Raw genomic sequence first — 15,357 nt, 5'->3', positions numbered from 1 at the left:
TGTAGTGTGGAGTGATGGAGGGAGAGAGAGAGAGAGAGAGGGAGAGAGACAGAGAGAGAGAGAGACACAGAGAGAGAGAGAGAGCACTGAGGAAGAGGCTGAAGTCTTCACACTTATGATGTCAAAGTGTGTAATTGTGAAATAAAATGTCACTGATCCACTTTGTCAGTGGGAGTGGAAGTTGTTAGAGCTGTAAGCGGCGACGTTACAATCAGATCTGAACACATCATCAACACACAAATAACAGTTGTTTTTTTCCAAAGACGTTTTGTTTTTTTAAAAAAAACATTGTTTTACTTTTATACACAAAAAACAACAGTCAATAGTACCAAATATGCATGCTGGACCTGTAGGTGTGTCAAAAGAAGGTTTAGGGGAAGAGAGGGAGTCATATACACTTTATTTAAAATCTTTTTTTTTTCTTTAGAGTTTGTTTTTCTAAAAGTTGGACATTTATATGTGAGAAGGTGTGACTTCTCCAAGCTGTGCTGGGTACTGTGATCAGACAAGCAGTGGTAAGAACACAACACGACTCAAACACCATTCAAACCTGGCTGCAAATAAAACTTTGCAGAACTGCTTGAGTGCGAGTTTGTCGTAAGAATAAGAAGAATAACGAGTAGTCACCCATGATTTATTTAACAGTCCTGATGGTGATAGTGAGTTTGATCACTCAGAAAAAAGAGACTGTGCACCTTCACTTTTCTGAGGGCCTGTTTCCTGGACTTATTTCACTTAAAAGTTCACTTTCCCCAAAAGTGTAAAAAACAAAACATGATTTGGTTTGTTCCACCAAGCCTCTCACTGCTTTTCTTTCAACAAAGCCCCGCCCCCTTTAAGAAACACCTGTGTGTGTGTGTGTGTGTGTGTGTTGATGGTGGGCTCCTCGTTTCATAACTCACTATTTTATTTGAATCAGTCAACTGTAGAAACCTCTGATCGTAAAGCGTTGAAATCATCGTGAATGAAAACTGACATCATTTCAGGAAAGTAAAATAAAAATAATAATAATAACAATATCATTTAACGCTTGACAGAGAGAAAACAGGTCAAAATCCACTCTCTGGTGTTGAGTGTCGTTTGCAGTGCAGCCAAACAACGTTTAAGAAGACAAGAATGTGTTCTGTTGTGACACAGACTGTGTTTCTTGTTCCCACACGACATTATTGCCTTTCTGTCATAAATGTGTTGCCATTCATTTGAAAGAAAAGCCTTTGAGGTTTCTACAGGACACACATGTGCTCATACACTGTGACACTGTGACACTGTGACACTGTGAGTTCATACAAACTGCACAGACTACTGATTCTTTTCTTTTCACCGCTGAACCCTTTAAGGACTTTGAAGACGGATCTTCACTGACTAAAGTACCTGTTTGAACTCTTTTCAGTCAACACTCACTGTTCACTCACTCACACACTCACTCATTCACACAGCGTGCTGTCGTCCTCTGAGTTGTGGAGGTTGAAATAAAAGCGTCACGGAACAAATTGACAACTCAAAGATTAACGACAACTGAAATCTTTGGTCTGGGAGAAATTGAAAAGAAAAAAAAAACAATCAAAAATGACCCCTTAAACAGTAATATATTTAGTTTTAGCCTTATTTATATATTTGATATTTGATATATGTATTTATATATGATAGATTTGACATCTCTGTGTAAATGTGACTCATATGCAGACATCACAGGTTTATATTATCACGAGTCTCTTGTGGATGAATGAACGAAGAAAAACAACAACATACAAATCTCTGAGAATAGTTTGATTACGCGCCTAAAGTATCTCTACATTAGCCTGGAACCAACACTGTACATCTGTCATAAAACTCTGCTATAAATCAACGTAGAAAGACATTCAACAGTGAGCAATGAGATATTGTTCAAGTAATATAGAGTTAGGGAGGTTTCTAATATAACATCCCTATGCATTAAAAAAACAAACAAAAACAACCTGTAGGGGGAGTCACAGACTAACGGCGCCATCCATTTGTAGTTGGAACTCGCAATTTACAACTTGGGATTCCAAAATTGCAGTTAATAGACCTATTATTCCATTGTGTGTGTATATATATATATATATACAGTATATATATATATATATATATACTGTATATATACACACACACATATGGAGAGAGAGAGGTAAGTTTCCTACTTTTCACTGGCAGTTCCGAGTTCCAGTGTAAATGGAACGCGGCGTTAGAAGCTATGGGAAGCCATGAGGGACACGACAAAAGTCAAAAGTGTTGTGGGATGAAAGTGAGGCTGAGAGTGATGATGGAACAAGTGAAGGCAAAAAACAACAACCCTGATTTACTTGTCTTTCTTTATTAAATGGCTGGCTTTGCTGTGTGGTCAGTTTTGTACGGTAAACTTGAAAAAACACCTGAGGGTTTAGTGACTCTGCGGTGGGAGACCTGGAAAAGGTCTGCCGGGAATCAAATGGGCCTGCGTTTCCAGTAGCACCTCGAGTTCGGATGGGTTAAGTTGCTGAGAAACATGCACGATCGCGGCGCTTTCACAACAACAACAACAAAACAACAACAACAACAGGAAACAACTGCTTCGGACCTGGAATGATCCTTTTGTACATTCAAGATTATATCGACTGATCCCGCCTCCTGTGTCCTGTCACATGAATGTTTCTATGTTCACGGGTCAGAAGTGACTGCACACGACTCGCTCCACATGTTTGCATTTCAAATGTAACGTGACGTCACTTCCCCCTGACTCATCTGGACTCTGGACACTGAGGTGGGGGTAGATAAAAACATGGTGGGTACAACCAAGGTTATCTCATTCATGCACAACGCCTCGCTTCTCAAACAATGGCCCACTTCCTAAAAAAACCTGACACAGTCCCTAAGATTTGTGTGCATAAATATTGTATATACTGTGTGTATGTGTGTGTGTGTGTGTGTGAGACTTTGTAACCAGCGTTTCAGCCAATGTCTGGCACATGCCACCACAAGTGCAGTTAAAAAAGGGGGAGGTTACGTTTAAGAGGGGGTGGAGCAGACTGTAGGCACATCCACACTACACTCACATTTTTCACTTGGCGTTTTCAAACAAAAATGTAACATGTGCGTACCGGGATAAACAGGAAGTAGATTCAGTAGATCAGTTAACTCTGGAGCTGCAACTGACAATTATTATCCAGCTGTTTGGTCTAAAACCTCGACATTATTTTCTTGTTCTGTCCACAAAAGAAATGATTCCATTTGAATGATTTCTGAGTTAAAGACAGCAGAAATCTGAATACTTCCAAAAACAGATGAGCAGTTATTGATCGATTCATCGTTGCAACGATAGTGAAAAATGGTATTTTATTGGAGCGACACTGAGGTTTTAGACGCGTGGGATGTGTTCGCGACATTCTCCACCACGTCAAATGTTGTCATCAGTGTGTGAGTTTCATCTTTGGAGAAAACGCCAGTGAAACGATGCAGTGAGGAGGTCGACTGACACACGTCTCTCCTACATCAACAGCCAATCAGTGGACAGAAGAAGACAATAGAGAGGATTCATTTCACTGTGTGATGCTTTTCTGTCTTTGAAAAATAAAAAATGCTTTCACTGGTTATAAAGTCAAAAATAAAATACAACAGAAGTGTGCACTTTGATTATCTCTTGGACCTTAGTGCATCTCCTCTCTGCTCCACTGCTCAACTCTACATTGCACACGTTCTTTCAAGTTTTCAGTATTTGCTCCTGAAGCCTGTGTCTCCAGCTCGTCTTCTCTCCGTGTTACACACAGAGAAAAAACATTATTATATTATCAAAGCTTATTCATCTCTGAAGGTTTTATAACAAAACAAAACAGTCCCAATGTAACCATTCACTCGCTTTCTTTCAACCACACACAAACATGTACGTGACGTCAGAGCTCTGCGTGTCTGTGGTCTCATGGCTGTGCAAACATCTGAAGAACACATCTTTTACATTTATATTGTGAAAGTTAGTGAAACACTGGTTTAAAGCACATTCTTGTTCTGTAGTACTCGTGAGTCACAGAGTGACGTACAGAGAGCTGAGGTCACAGAGGGGAGTGGCTTCATCACTTCCTACTCAAACTTCTGGCCAAGAAAAAAGAAAAGTGCCCAAAAACTCCTGCTTTATGTGTGGTCTCAAACACACCATTCATTTACTTCTCTTCACTCCTTTCTCCATTCACAGAAAAGATAAGAAAGAAAGAAAGAAAGAAAAAAGAAAGAAAGAAAGAGTCTTTGCACTTCCATCTCTACACCACCTTTGGTCTCTGGTTCTAATCTGTGACGTTGCCATTGGCAAAAACAAACAAACAAACAAACAAACAAACAAAACCAGCGTGCGTCTACAGTTAGTATAAAAAGAAATCCTCTGTCTTTCTCATGACTACAAAACTGTTAAGTGTCACTTGTCCCGCCCCTCTCCTCCCCCCCGTCCCTCCCTCTAAACCCCGTCAGCAGCAGCAGTCTACACGGAGGAGAAAATAATAATAATAATAATAATAATAATAATGATAAACCAGCGTCCACTGTCTTGTTTTATGCTACATTGTTTTTGCTTCTCGTACAGAGCGGGACACAAACAGAAACTTGACATCATCATTATCTTCTTCATCTCCTCCTCCTCCTCCTCCTCATTAACCGTGAACAAAAGTTAGGAGAAAACTGTAGGAACCATCTGACACATGGAAAGACGACTCCAGAAACAAAACAAACAAAAAAAGCTGGAATATAATCATCTGAGGTGGAAAAAAACCTTGTAAAATGGGAATGTTTTGTTGCCGTCTCCCGTCATCATTCGCTCTGTTGTTGGGTTTTTCTCTGAGTTTCTAGTAAAAAGTCTGAGCTGGAGTTTAGGTAGCAGCGGGGTCAACCTGAAACTCTGAAGTTGTCCTACTCCGGTTCCTTCTTTGCTTCCTTCTCTTTGTTTTCACATTCACAAACATTTAAAACTTCCTTGTGCAAATCAAGCAGTCTTTAGAAAGAATGCCCTCTGAAAAGGTTCTTGTAAAAATATATATAACTCCAAGGTGGCTGACGTGTGTGTTGCAGCAAGTGTTTTCTATCTATCTTTGAAAACAGGTCTGGTGTTGGGTCGGGGTTTGCTTTGTACTTCAACCAAACCCACCTCCCACCTCCCTTCCGTCACTCTCCCCCTGTTCTCCCTGTCTCAGAGAGAGGGTTTGCGGTTCATCTGCGTCCACAGGGCATCTGTGCGTAGACGGGGTATGCGAGGCGGACGTTGAGCGAGTCGTTGTGCTGCACCAGGGAGGCCTGGTGGTAGTGGAGCACCAGGTCCTTCAGGCTGCTGTACAGGTTGTAGGGCTCGGCGAAGCCAAAGCCTCGAGGTGTGCTGTAGATGACGCAGTGCTTCACCTCGCCTTCGACACTGAGACACACACAAAACACACCAACTTCAAACGGGTCCTCAAACACGTGAACGATATGATACCATTACTGTGGTTTCTATATTAGAGAAAAAACATTGATTTCTTTCTTTTATGATATGAATTTTTACTGCTGAACAGCTGAAAACAGCGAGGACCTGACGCTTCACGTGTACTCACACGACAGAGCAGGCGTAGCAGCCCTTTTTGCTGCTCTCTCTGATGAGGAACATTCCGTCGGGCTTCCCGAGGAGCAGGTCCTCCGCCTGCGTCCGGTTCAGGTCACCGACGAACCAGCTCTTCTCGTCGCAATGAGGCAGGTTCTCGTCCTCCTCGCTCACAAAGTAGCTTCTGTGAGAAACCATGAGAAATTCAGTCAGAGAGAGAGAAACTGACAATCAACTGACAACGACATACTGTGTGTGTGTGTGTGTGTGTGTGTGTGGGAGAGAACATCAGACAACCGTCATGAGTGAACCAGAGCACTTACTCGTCTGTGTTGTCATTCTTGATTCCCAGCCAGTCGTTAATTCGTTTCTGACGCACACCTTTGTGATTGAGCCACCTACAGAGCAACAGACAGACAGACAGACAGAGAGAGAGAGTGAGACAGTATTTATGATCAAACATGAATCTGAACATGTCTTCACAGAATGAGACACAGGTGTAACAGGGAGGTTTTATCAGGTTCAGATTACAGAAACCTTCAGAACGTTGCTATTTACCTGTGATTAATCTTATTAGATCAGAAACAACCACTCCATTTGTCAATTATTCATCGATGACTAAATGAATCTGATTGTTTCAGCTTGTGGTTTCTTTGCTCCACATAAAGAAATCATTCAAAACTCAATTGTTTTGAGAACATCATCATTTCCACGTTTCACAAACACTGAAAAATCATCGACAGACTCTAGGGATTAGGGACAGAACGAGGGATTGTAGAGCGTGAACTGAATCACGGGTGAAAAATCATTACACAACATGAAGTGACTGCCTTTGTCCTCAGACCTCGTCCTCTCTCTGTCTGCGTCCACACAGACACACAATCTAACACTGACACAGTTCGGCTGTCTTCCTCTGTACTCACACTAGATACTGGTCCCTGATCTTGCGGAGTTGTATGAGGTCAGGCTTCAGGCTGTTCATCTTCTTGTCCGTCTCACGGTTGTCCATGGCTTGCGTCTTCAGGTCCTGCTCCAGCCGCACCTTGCTGTCATGGATCTCTCCGAGCCGCGACTTGAGCTTCTCGTAGTTCATGGTGATCCGCTCGATCTCCTTGTCGTTGCCCTCGCGGCGGAAGCGCTCGATGTAGTCCTTGCTGTAGCGCTCCTGCGTGTGACACTGCTCCTCAAAGATCTTGATGGTCTCGTTGAAGGCCTCGATGGCTGTACGCTTCATCTGGATCTCCTGCAGAAGGTGCAGAGGCAGTGTTGAGCGCGTGGACTTGACGCCAACATTAGCAACACAACAACGCATTTGTACCTGTGATGTCTTGGTGTATTCTTCGTACAGTCGGTCGTACTCTTTGCTCTTGTCCTGGTACTGATTGTGGTATTCCTGGAGTTTCTTGCCGACTGCATCAATGTTGTCCTCCTTCACTAACTGGTCCTGAGGGATCGAGGAGACGAGAAGTGAGGATTAGAGAGTGAGCGGGAAATAAACACAGGGTGAAGAATACAGCAACTGGTCTGGAGGCGTGAGATAGAGATGGTCACGATTGACACGCTAACTGTAATTACATATAGATTTAACAAGAAGAAGAAGAAGAAGAAAAAGGCTCCCCTGACTCACTTGCTGCGGGCTCGTTAATTAACCACCCACAATTCACACTGAACTGATCAGAAGATGAGTCCAATACAAGATCACCAGACGGTTTTAAACGCATTAAGTCCAATTAAAAACTTTAAACCCCTCATTTGAAGGATTAACGCTTTCTTAGAGTATGTTAAGATGTATTATTGTGTGCACACCTGTTGGAAGCGGGAGATGGGGTACATGAGCTTGACATCCAGTTTGGTGTTGTACTGAGCCAGAGACTCGTGTCTGTAGTGGCTGATGAGATCCACCACTGAGCTGAATGTCAGTGGATCCGAGAATCCATACTTCCCGTCCCGGTGGTAGATCTTTATCAGCTTGTTGTTGCCCCCTTTCCTGAGCACAGACACAGAGGAGGGCACATTAACTCCATATTCAAACCAGTACACAGAAAAACACGAGTCCTGCTAGTTCCAGTTACATTTTTGAAGTGTGGTTGAATCAGAAAAAGTCACACGGTCAGAGCCGACAAGCAGCTTCAGACACAAGAAGAAACTGATTTCAGCAAATTAAATTAAATACTCACCTATACCTTTTCCCACTTGCTAAAACGCCCAGGTTTAAACAGGTGTTTTAGCAATGGTAATGTTATATATAACTTAAATATAATTTCTTCATCGCCTGCTCTATTTTTGACATGCTACATGCTAGTTTAGCCATTAGCATTCATTTTGAAAACTTCTGAAACTTTTTGAAACTTCGCTTTAAATCATTTTTTACATCAACCCAATCATTGAAATGATGATTTATTTAACGAGAGACTGAAGTGAAAGGTGGAAAATAATAGCTTCTGTAACATCATAACATTATAACATTATAACATCATAACATAATAACATTATAACATCATAACATAATAACATTATAACATCATAACTTCATAACATTATAACATTATAACATTATAACATCATAACATTATAACATCATAACATTCTAACATTATAACATCATAACATTATAACATTATAACATCATAACATCATAACATTATAACATCATACCATCATAACATTATAACATCATAACATTATAACATTATAACATCATAACATTATAACATCATAGCATTATAACATCATAACATTATAACATCATAACATCATAACATTATAAAATCATAACATCATAACATTCTAACATCATAACATTATAACATCATAACATTATAACATTATAACATTATAACATCATAACATCATAACATTATAACATCATAACATTATAACATTATAACATCATACCATCATAACATTATAACATCATAACATTATAACATTATAACATCATAACATTATAACATCATAGCATTATAACATCATAACATTATAACATCATAACATTATAAAATCATAACATCATAACATTCTAACATCATAACATTCTAACATTATAACATCATAACATTATAACATCATAACATCATAACATTATAACATTATAACATCATACCATCATAACATTATAACATTATAACATCATAACATTATAACATCATAGCATTATAACATCATAACATTATAACATCATAACATCATAACATTATAAAATCATAACATCATAACATTCTAACATCATAACATTATAACATCATAACATTATAACATTATAACATTATAACATCATAACATTATAACATCATAACATCATAACATTATAACATCATAACATTATAACATTATAACATCATACCATCATAACATTATAACATCATAACATTATAACATTATAACATCATAACATTATAACATCATAGCATTATAACATCATAACATTATAACATCATAACATTATAAAATCATAACATCATAACATTCTAACATCATAACATTCTAACATTATAACATCATAACATTATAACATCATAACATCATAACATTATAACATTATAACATTATAACATCATACCATCATAACATTATAACATTATAACATCATAACATTATAACATCATAGCATTATAACATCATAACATTATAACATCATAACATCATAACATTATAAAATCATAACATCATAACATTCTAACATCATAACATTATAACATTATAACATCATAAGATTATAACATCATAACATTATAACATCATAACATTATAACATCATAACTTCATAACATTATAACATTATAACATCATAACATCATAACATCATAACATTATAACATCATAGCATTATAACATTATAACATCATAACATTATAACATCGTAACATTATAACATCATAACATTATAACATCGTAACATTATAACATCATAACATCATAACATTATAACATCATAGCATTATAACATTATAACATCATAACATTATAACATCCTAACATTGTAACATCATAACATTATAACATCATAACATTATAACATCATAGCATTATAACATTATAACATCATAACATTACAACATTACAACATCATAACATTATAACATTGTAACATCATAACATCATAACATTATAACATCGTAACATTATAACATCATAACATCATAACATTATAACATCATAACATCATAACATTATAACATCATACCATAAGGATTTCCATAGCCTTTTTTTCAGTGGCTTCACCACTAAAATGAAATGAGGTTCTAGTTGAAGGCTCAGTTTGCCCTGAAACACTATATTTTCAGAGCAGTGGGTGATTTGCTCCAAATCATCAGGATTCTGTGTCGGCAAAACGCTCCTCAACACATGATTTTCCTGCAACTGTAGTTAAGTAGAGGGGTGGTTGTATAAACAAGGAGCAGAAGAACTCCTCTACTACTCCTTCCATCCTCCGAAAATCACCCTGTGGTTTGAAGGCACTGCATTTGAGATCAAATCAAAGAGTTTACCTTAATGTGAGTGTGTAGTCGCCCTGCATCTTGGTGGAAGCATCCCGGACCAGGAAGGTGCCATCAGGCATGTCCCTCAGTTTGTCATTCACCTCCTCCCTAGACACAAAACGGAGAAACATGCAGGTTATTGTTTTTGAGTGTTTGAGTTGTTTGAGCTGAGCTTTGAAAAGTCTGCCTCGAGTTATCAGCATCAGGCTCTGAGGACTTTCCTCCCACAGCCACATGCCTCAGAGTCAACAGTCCATCAGCTCAGCGATGCTGGGAGAGACTGGAAGGACTGGTCCCTGCCAACACTGAGTGTGTGTGTGTGTGTGTATATGTGTGTGTGTGTGTGTATGCATGTGTTAAAGGTGGCAGACTGGCTGTCTCCACTGTAGGTGTGGTACTCATCTGACTGTGTGCGCACAATGGCTGAGAACTAACCTACATTTAAGTAGCTCTGAGGCCTTAACAGTTACAACTCATCACTTCTACACATTTTCAACACAAATTTCACAAAAGGATTTCTGTTGCCACACATCGTCGTTCTGAAATTCAAGTCCAGGGAATCTCGAGAGACTCGGGGCGTTGTAACAAAGATCATGCAGATAATCTTGCACTGGAATTAAACCGAGATGCTTGGATTTCAGAACGCTCTCAAAACACTGTTATTACCCTGACAAGATGTTGGAACACAGAGCACAGGTGACTCACCTGGATATGTCACCCCAGTACCATTCAGCCTCCTGCAGAGAACCTCCTGCTCCCCCATCCCTGGAACTATTGTTGCTGCCGCCGCCTCCCACCCCGACCGAGGAGGGCTGCTGGGTTTTTGCCGGCTTTGGAGGTAGAGCTGCAGGAGAGGAAGAGGGAACATGTTAGTACTGACAAATAAACTCTGGGCGTTTCTGGTCTTGATGACCACTCAAAGCTGCTCGACACAATAGTTTTGCCATTCACCCATTTCACACTTGTCGTTTCATACCCATGCACATGCTACAGCTCCCGTTGTCTACGGGTTCTGCAGCAATCAATCCACGCAGCGCTGCAGAGTCAGAGCATTGCAACAGAACTCTCACGCATCCTCCACGTTATGTAAATTGTTAAAACAAACAAAGCTGTGTTTACATTAGAACTGCCACGGCACTGCAGGTGGTGAGCGTGTGTTATTAACCTCACAGGCAAAGTAAGCAGTGGGAATTCATGGGAGTGAAGGTAAAGTTTGCTCCAGCTCAACAACAACAAATAATGCCCTTTGTAAATCTGCAGTCGTCTTTTATATTGTTCTAGAAATGGTTGTTTTACTATTCTATAAGGAATTGTTGAAAATGGTCCTGTAGATTATATGACCATGAGTGGACTCTGAGACACTCTGCTGGTTAAATAAAGGATAAAAATAAATAAATGTTTACTTTTCTAAAGATTCATATCTTGGAATTCTCATTCATGCACGAGATTATAGTTGCTCATAATTCGATGCTTGCTCCAACACTCCACACATTTCACATTAAACTGCCAGCTTCAGTTTCTTCCACCTGCACATGAAACACTCCATTTTCCCAGAATCCAACTCTGTGGCAAATCCAGCCTGAGTGAATGCTAACAGGCTAACACACAGTAGCATTGCTGTCAGCCTGAGTATAACCCATAAGACCTTAATCCCAAACCTGGGTTTAGAAGCATTCAAGCACATCTGCATCCGGTTTGAGTATCAGCACCATAATTAGTTTAAACATAAACAGTTTATGTTTGCACGTGCACACAGAGTGTGTGTGTGTGTGTGTGTGGGGGGGGGGGGGGATGTTAGGCTGATAAACGGACCATGAACTGTCACTGGAGCATCATCCTGGTCGATATATGAACACTGTGAGGTGACTGTTACACCTCAGGTGTTAGTGTGTGAAAGAGGTTACATCCATGTTCACTGTACAACTACATCATCTCCATTATGAGCTGCTGTCTCCGCCCACGTGGGTGCAGCCTATCAAACTGAAGTTTAAACATGTGACATGATGGTCTGACCTTATTAAAACACTTATGGCAAACATGTCAGCATAATCATTATAATCCCACTGTAGACCTTCTTTGTGCCCAATGACATGCTGCTTTTTCTTAAGGGGGGGGGGGGTATGTGCAGCCTTTACAAGGTGGGTTTGTTGGTTTGTTTATGTTTGTGTTTGTTATGTTTGTATAAACAAAGTTTGAGTTTGCGTTGCTGAGGCCGTCACAGCCACCAGGGGGCCCCAAAAACACAATCCAGCTACAATATTTAATAAGTAATTACACAATTAATAACAAAGTGAAGTATTGTAATAATGAATTGCACTGAATAATCAGATTTCTCCAAAATAAAACGACTTATTGTTTTCTGGCTCAGAAAGAAAAGTACAGAACTGCTAAACTGGTGTTTAGTGTGTGAGTAGAACTGTGATCATTACTCGAGTGATAAACATCTTTTCACTCACTTCATGCTGTGAAGACCTCATCAGAAAAGGAGACGGTGCGTACACTGCACAGCGTCACTTCTCTTCTCTCTCCTGCTCTTTGTTCTCTTTCGACCCTCCTGTGCTGTTCCACTGTAAACTCCTCACACTCGGCTCCCTCTCCTCTCCTCCCTCCCTCCCTCCCTCCCTCCCTCCCTCAGTCATTTACTGCGGCTGAAGCTGTCACTCTGCAGCTGTACTCTTCCCCTCAGTCAGCACTTTAATGAAGTGCAATTCCACTCCATATTTAAATATTTGAAACTTTTGTTTATCAATAGGAAGTGCTCTACACTAACATATATTACAATTAATAACACTTCAAAATGTTTTTCTTTCCTTTGCTGTAGTGGCTTCAGCATAAAAACTAAGAAAGAAACAACATGGAAGCGGCGAACACACTTGTCAACATCTAACTCTTGAGCATCACTGTAGAAACAACGGGACCATGAAAGGACACACACACACACACACACACACACACACACACACGTCCTTTGATGCAAAGGTCCATCTAGAAAGACAAAGCGTTAAATTAATCACAACCACTGACCTTTGCAGCATCTACAGATGTGAGCGCACAGATTTTTAGAAACATCTGTGCTGCTTGAAACAAGTCAAACTAACTGATGACAACCATCCTAACAAAGACGACGCGTTCACTAAATGTCATTAAATGTGGAAAGAAATGCTCACAAAGAACAAGCGTGGCGTCACAAATCTTGAAATTTAACGCCACAAATACTGCGCAGCGCACTCCAAGCAAGGGACGATGAACAAAGGCGACTGTCAGTGCAAACCGTCCCCTCCTCCCTCCTCCTCCCTCCCTCCTCCCTCCCTCTCACCAGACAAAGGAGCAGCACTCTTCCACACACACACACACACACACGGAGCGATATCACTTGTCCTCACACAAACACAGGGCAGAGAGACACACACACACACACACACACACACACGGAGCGATATCACTTGTCCTCACACAAACACAGGGCAGAGACACACACACACACACAGCTCTCCTGAACAATGACAGTTAGCACAGATTGACACACACACACACACACACACACAAACACAGCATCAGTACGGATCTCAAATGAACCTCAGCAAGATTTAAAAGAATCACATGTGTCCACTCCAGATGACACACACACACACACACACACACAACAGTGGAAACACTGCACTAACTGTCACAGCACTGACTCTGAATCAACAGTGGATCTCTGAATCTACAGACACCTGTCACTCAATCTCACTTATTTCCACAACTTTACATCAAAGTGTGTGTGTGTGTGTGTGTGTGTGTGTGCTGTACACATGCAAACAGTTGTTTTTTACAATACAAAGCACTTTTTTTTAACTATTTCACAATAAAACGCTACTTCTTACATTAAAACTGAGCTGTTTGAAAAGTTGTGACGTGAGCTTTCAGGATGAAATGAGCCACTCGCTGTCAATGCACTGAACATTTCTCAGCAATAAGTTGTAGCAGTAAAGCACAGCAACAATGAGGGAAACAATGAACCCAACAATGAGTGCAGGACATGAGCTCTGCAGCTTCAGGTCCACAGTAACACAGGAGGAGGGGCGGGCTGCACAGACCACAGGGGGGGGGGGGGAGGCATGGAATAAAGACAGAAGTGTCAAAGTAAAAAAATGCAAGGAAAGAGGCACAGATTGGATCAGGGAAATGAGTGAGTGAGAGTGAGAAAACTGAGAAATAAAGAACAAAAGGTAGACAGAAGAAAGGGGACAAAGGAAAATAAAGAAAGTAGGAGAAAAAGACAAAGAAAGAGAGAGAAGTACAAAGAAAGACATCCGTCCCGTTGTTTCTTACCGTCCTCCAACATCCCACTCTCCGTTAGCTGCATGCTGCCACTCGTCTCTCAGCTGTTTCCCTCCTCCCTCCTTCTCTTTCTCTCTCTCTTTCTCGCTCACTCACTCACTCACTCACTCTCTCCTCCTCAGCCTCCTCCTCCACAGCCACCTCCACCTCCTGCCTTGTGCTCTGTATGACTGAGGTAACAGAGCCAGCGAGGCTGATCCTAACAGAAACCAACTAATCGCAGCACGGAGGCCCGCCCCCTCCACCAATCAGGAGGAAAGAGCAATCTTTCTTTCTCTGGAGAGGAAGAAAGAAGGGAGGAGGAGGCGGGGGAGGAGGAGGAGGAGGAGTTACCCAGTAGTATATCAATTCCTTCTGGATAATGAACATACACACTCGCAGCAGTGCAGCATCGAGCACTAAATCAACAGGTTGCTTCCAGTGAACACACTGGCAGCAGCTGAATGTGTGTAAAACACTGGCTTTTTCTTCTCAGTGTGAGAAATCCACATTAACCAGTAACCATTAGTCAACAGTGATGCCTTCAAATGTCTTTTTTTAGTCCAAGAACACAAAGTCATACATTCTCAGAATCACAGAAGCTTGCATTATTCTCATCGAACATATATTATTATCCTGCTATTGCTAAATAAATACAGTACATGCTTTTATACTCCATATATGCATATTGATTTTTCTTCTATAATCACCAACATCCAATAATAGCAATCATCTCCATAGCTCTTCATTTGCATGTCAACAGATCCATCGTCAAGACAACGGAGCAAACTCTGTGCACACGGGAAGACTTGGGCACACAGTGACTACAGAGCGACAGTGAACGGACGGTGAGCTGGGATTCCTTTGTTGTGACGTGAGATTATGACCCGCATCAACAGCTGACACATATGGAGACAAAACATTTGGAGGATTACATCTCCTATGGGCCATACGTCAATCTAATCCAGCAGATGATGATGATTAACATGCTGTATGTAAATAGACAGCACCTGCATGTCTGTGCCACAGGTC

General features: G+C 40.5%; 1 protein-coding gene across 4 annotated transcripts in view; it reads right to left on the bottom strand.

Moving 5' to 3' along the window:
* Positions 1-4,473: 4,473 nt before the first annotated feature.
* Positions 4,474-15,357, bottom strand: part of pik3r3b (phosphoinositide-3-kinase, regulatory subunit 3b (gamma)) — a 201,264-nt gene continuing 190,380 nt past the window's right edge. For 3 of the 4 annotated variants that reach the window (XM_058638360.1, XM_058638363.1, XM_058638361.1), the window contains 8 exons: positions 10,729-10,867; positions 10,033-10,131; positions 7,352-7,532; positions 6,864-6,989; positions 6,469-6,788; positions 5,869-5,943; positions 5,559-5,729; positions 4,474-5,380 (listed from right to left, as the gene is read on the bottom strand). In XM_058638360.1, the coding sequence (XP_058494343.1) occupies positions 5,182-5,380; positions 5,559-5,729; positions 5,869-5,943; positions 6,469-6,788; positions 6,864-6,989; positions 7,352-7,532; positions 10,033-10,131; positions 10,729-10,867 (1,310 nt within the window). In that variant the 3' untranslated portion in view covers positions 4,474-5,181. Of the gene's footprint in view, positions 5,381-5,558; positions 5,730-5,868; positions 5,944-6,468; positions 6,789-6,863; positions 6,990-7,351; positions 7,533-10,032; positions 10,132-10,728; positions 10,868-14,337; positions 14,498-15,357 lie in introns of those variants that run through there. The other variant, XM_058638362.1, reaches the window with a different exon arrangement.

Source organism: Solea solea, chromosome 9 (assembly GCF_958295425.1).
Source record: "Solea solea chromosome 9, fSolSol10.1, whole genome shotgun sequence".
Classification (NCBI taxonomy): domain Eukaryota; kingdom Metazoa; phylum Chordata; class Actinopteri; order Pleuronectiformes; family Soleidae; genus Solea; species Solea solea.
This window is presented reverse-complemented; position numbering and strand designations above follow the sequence as displayed.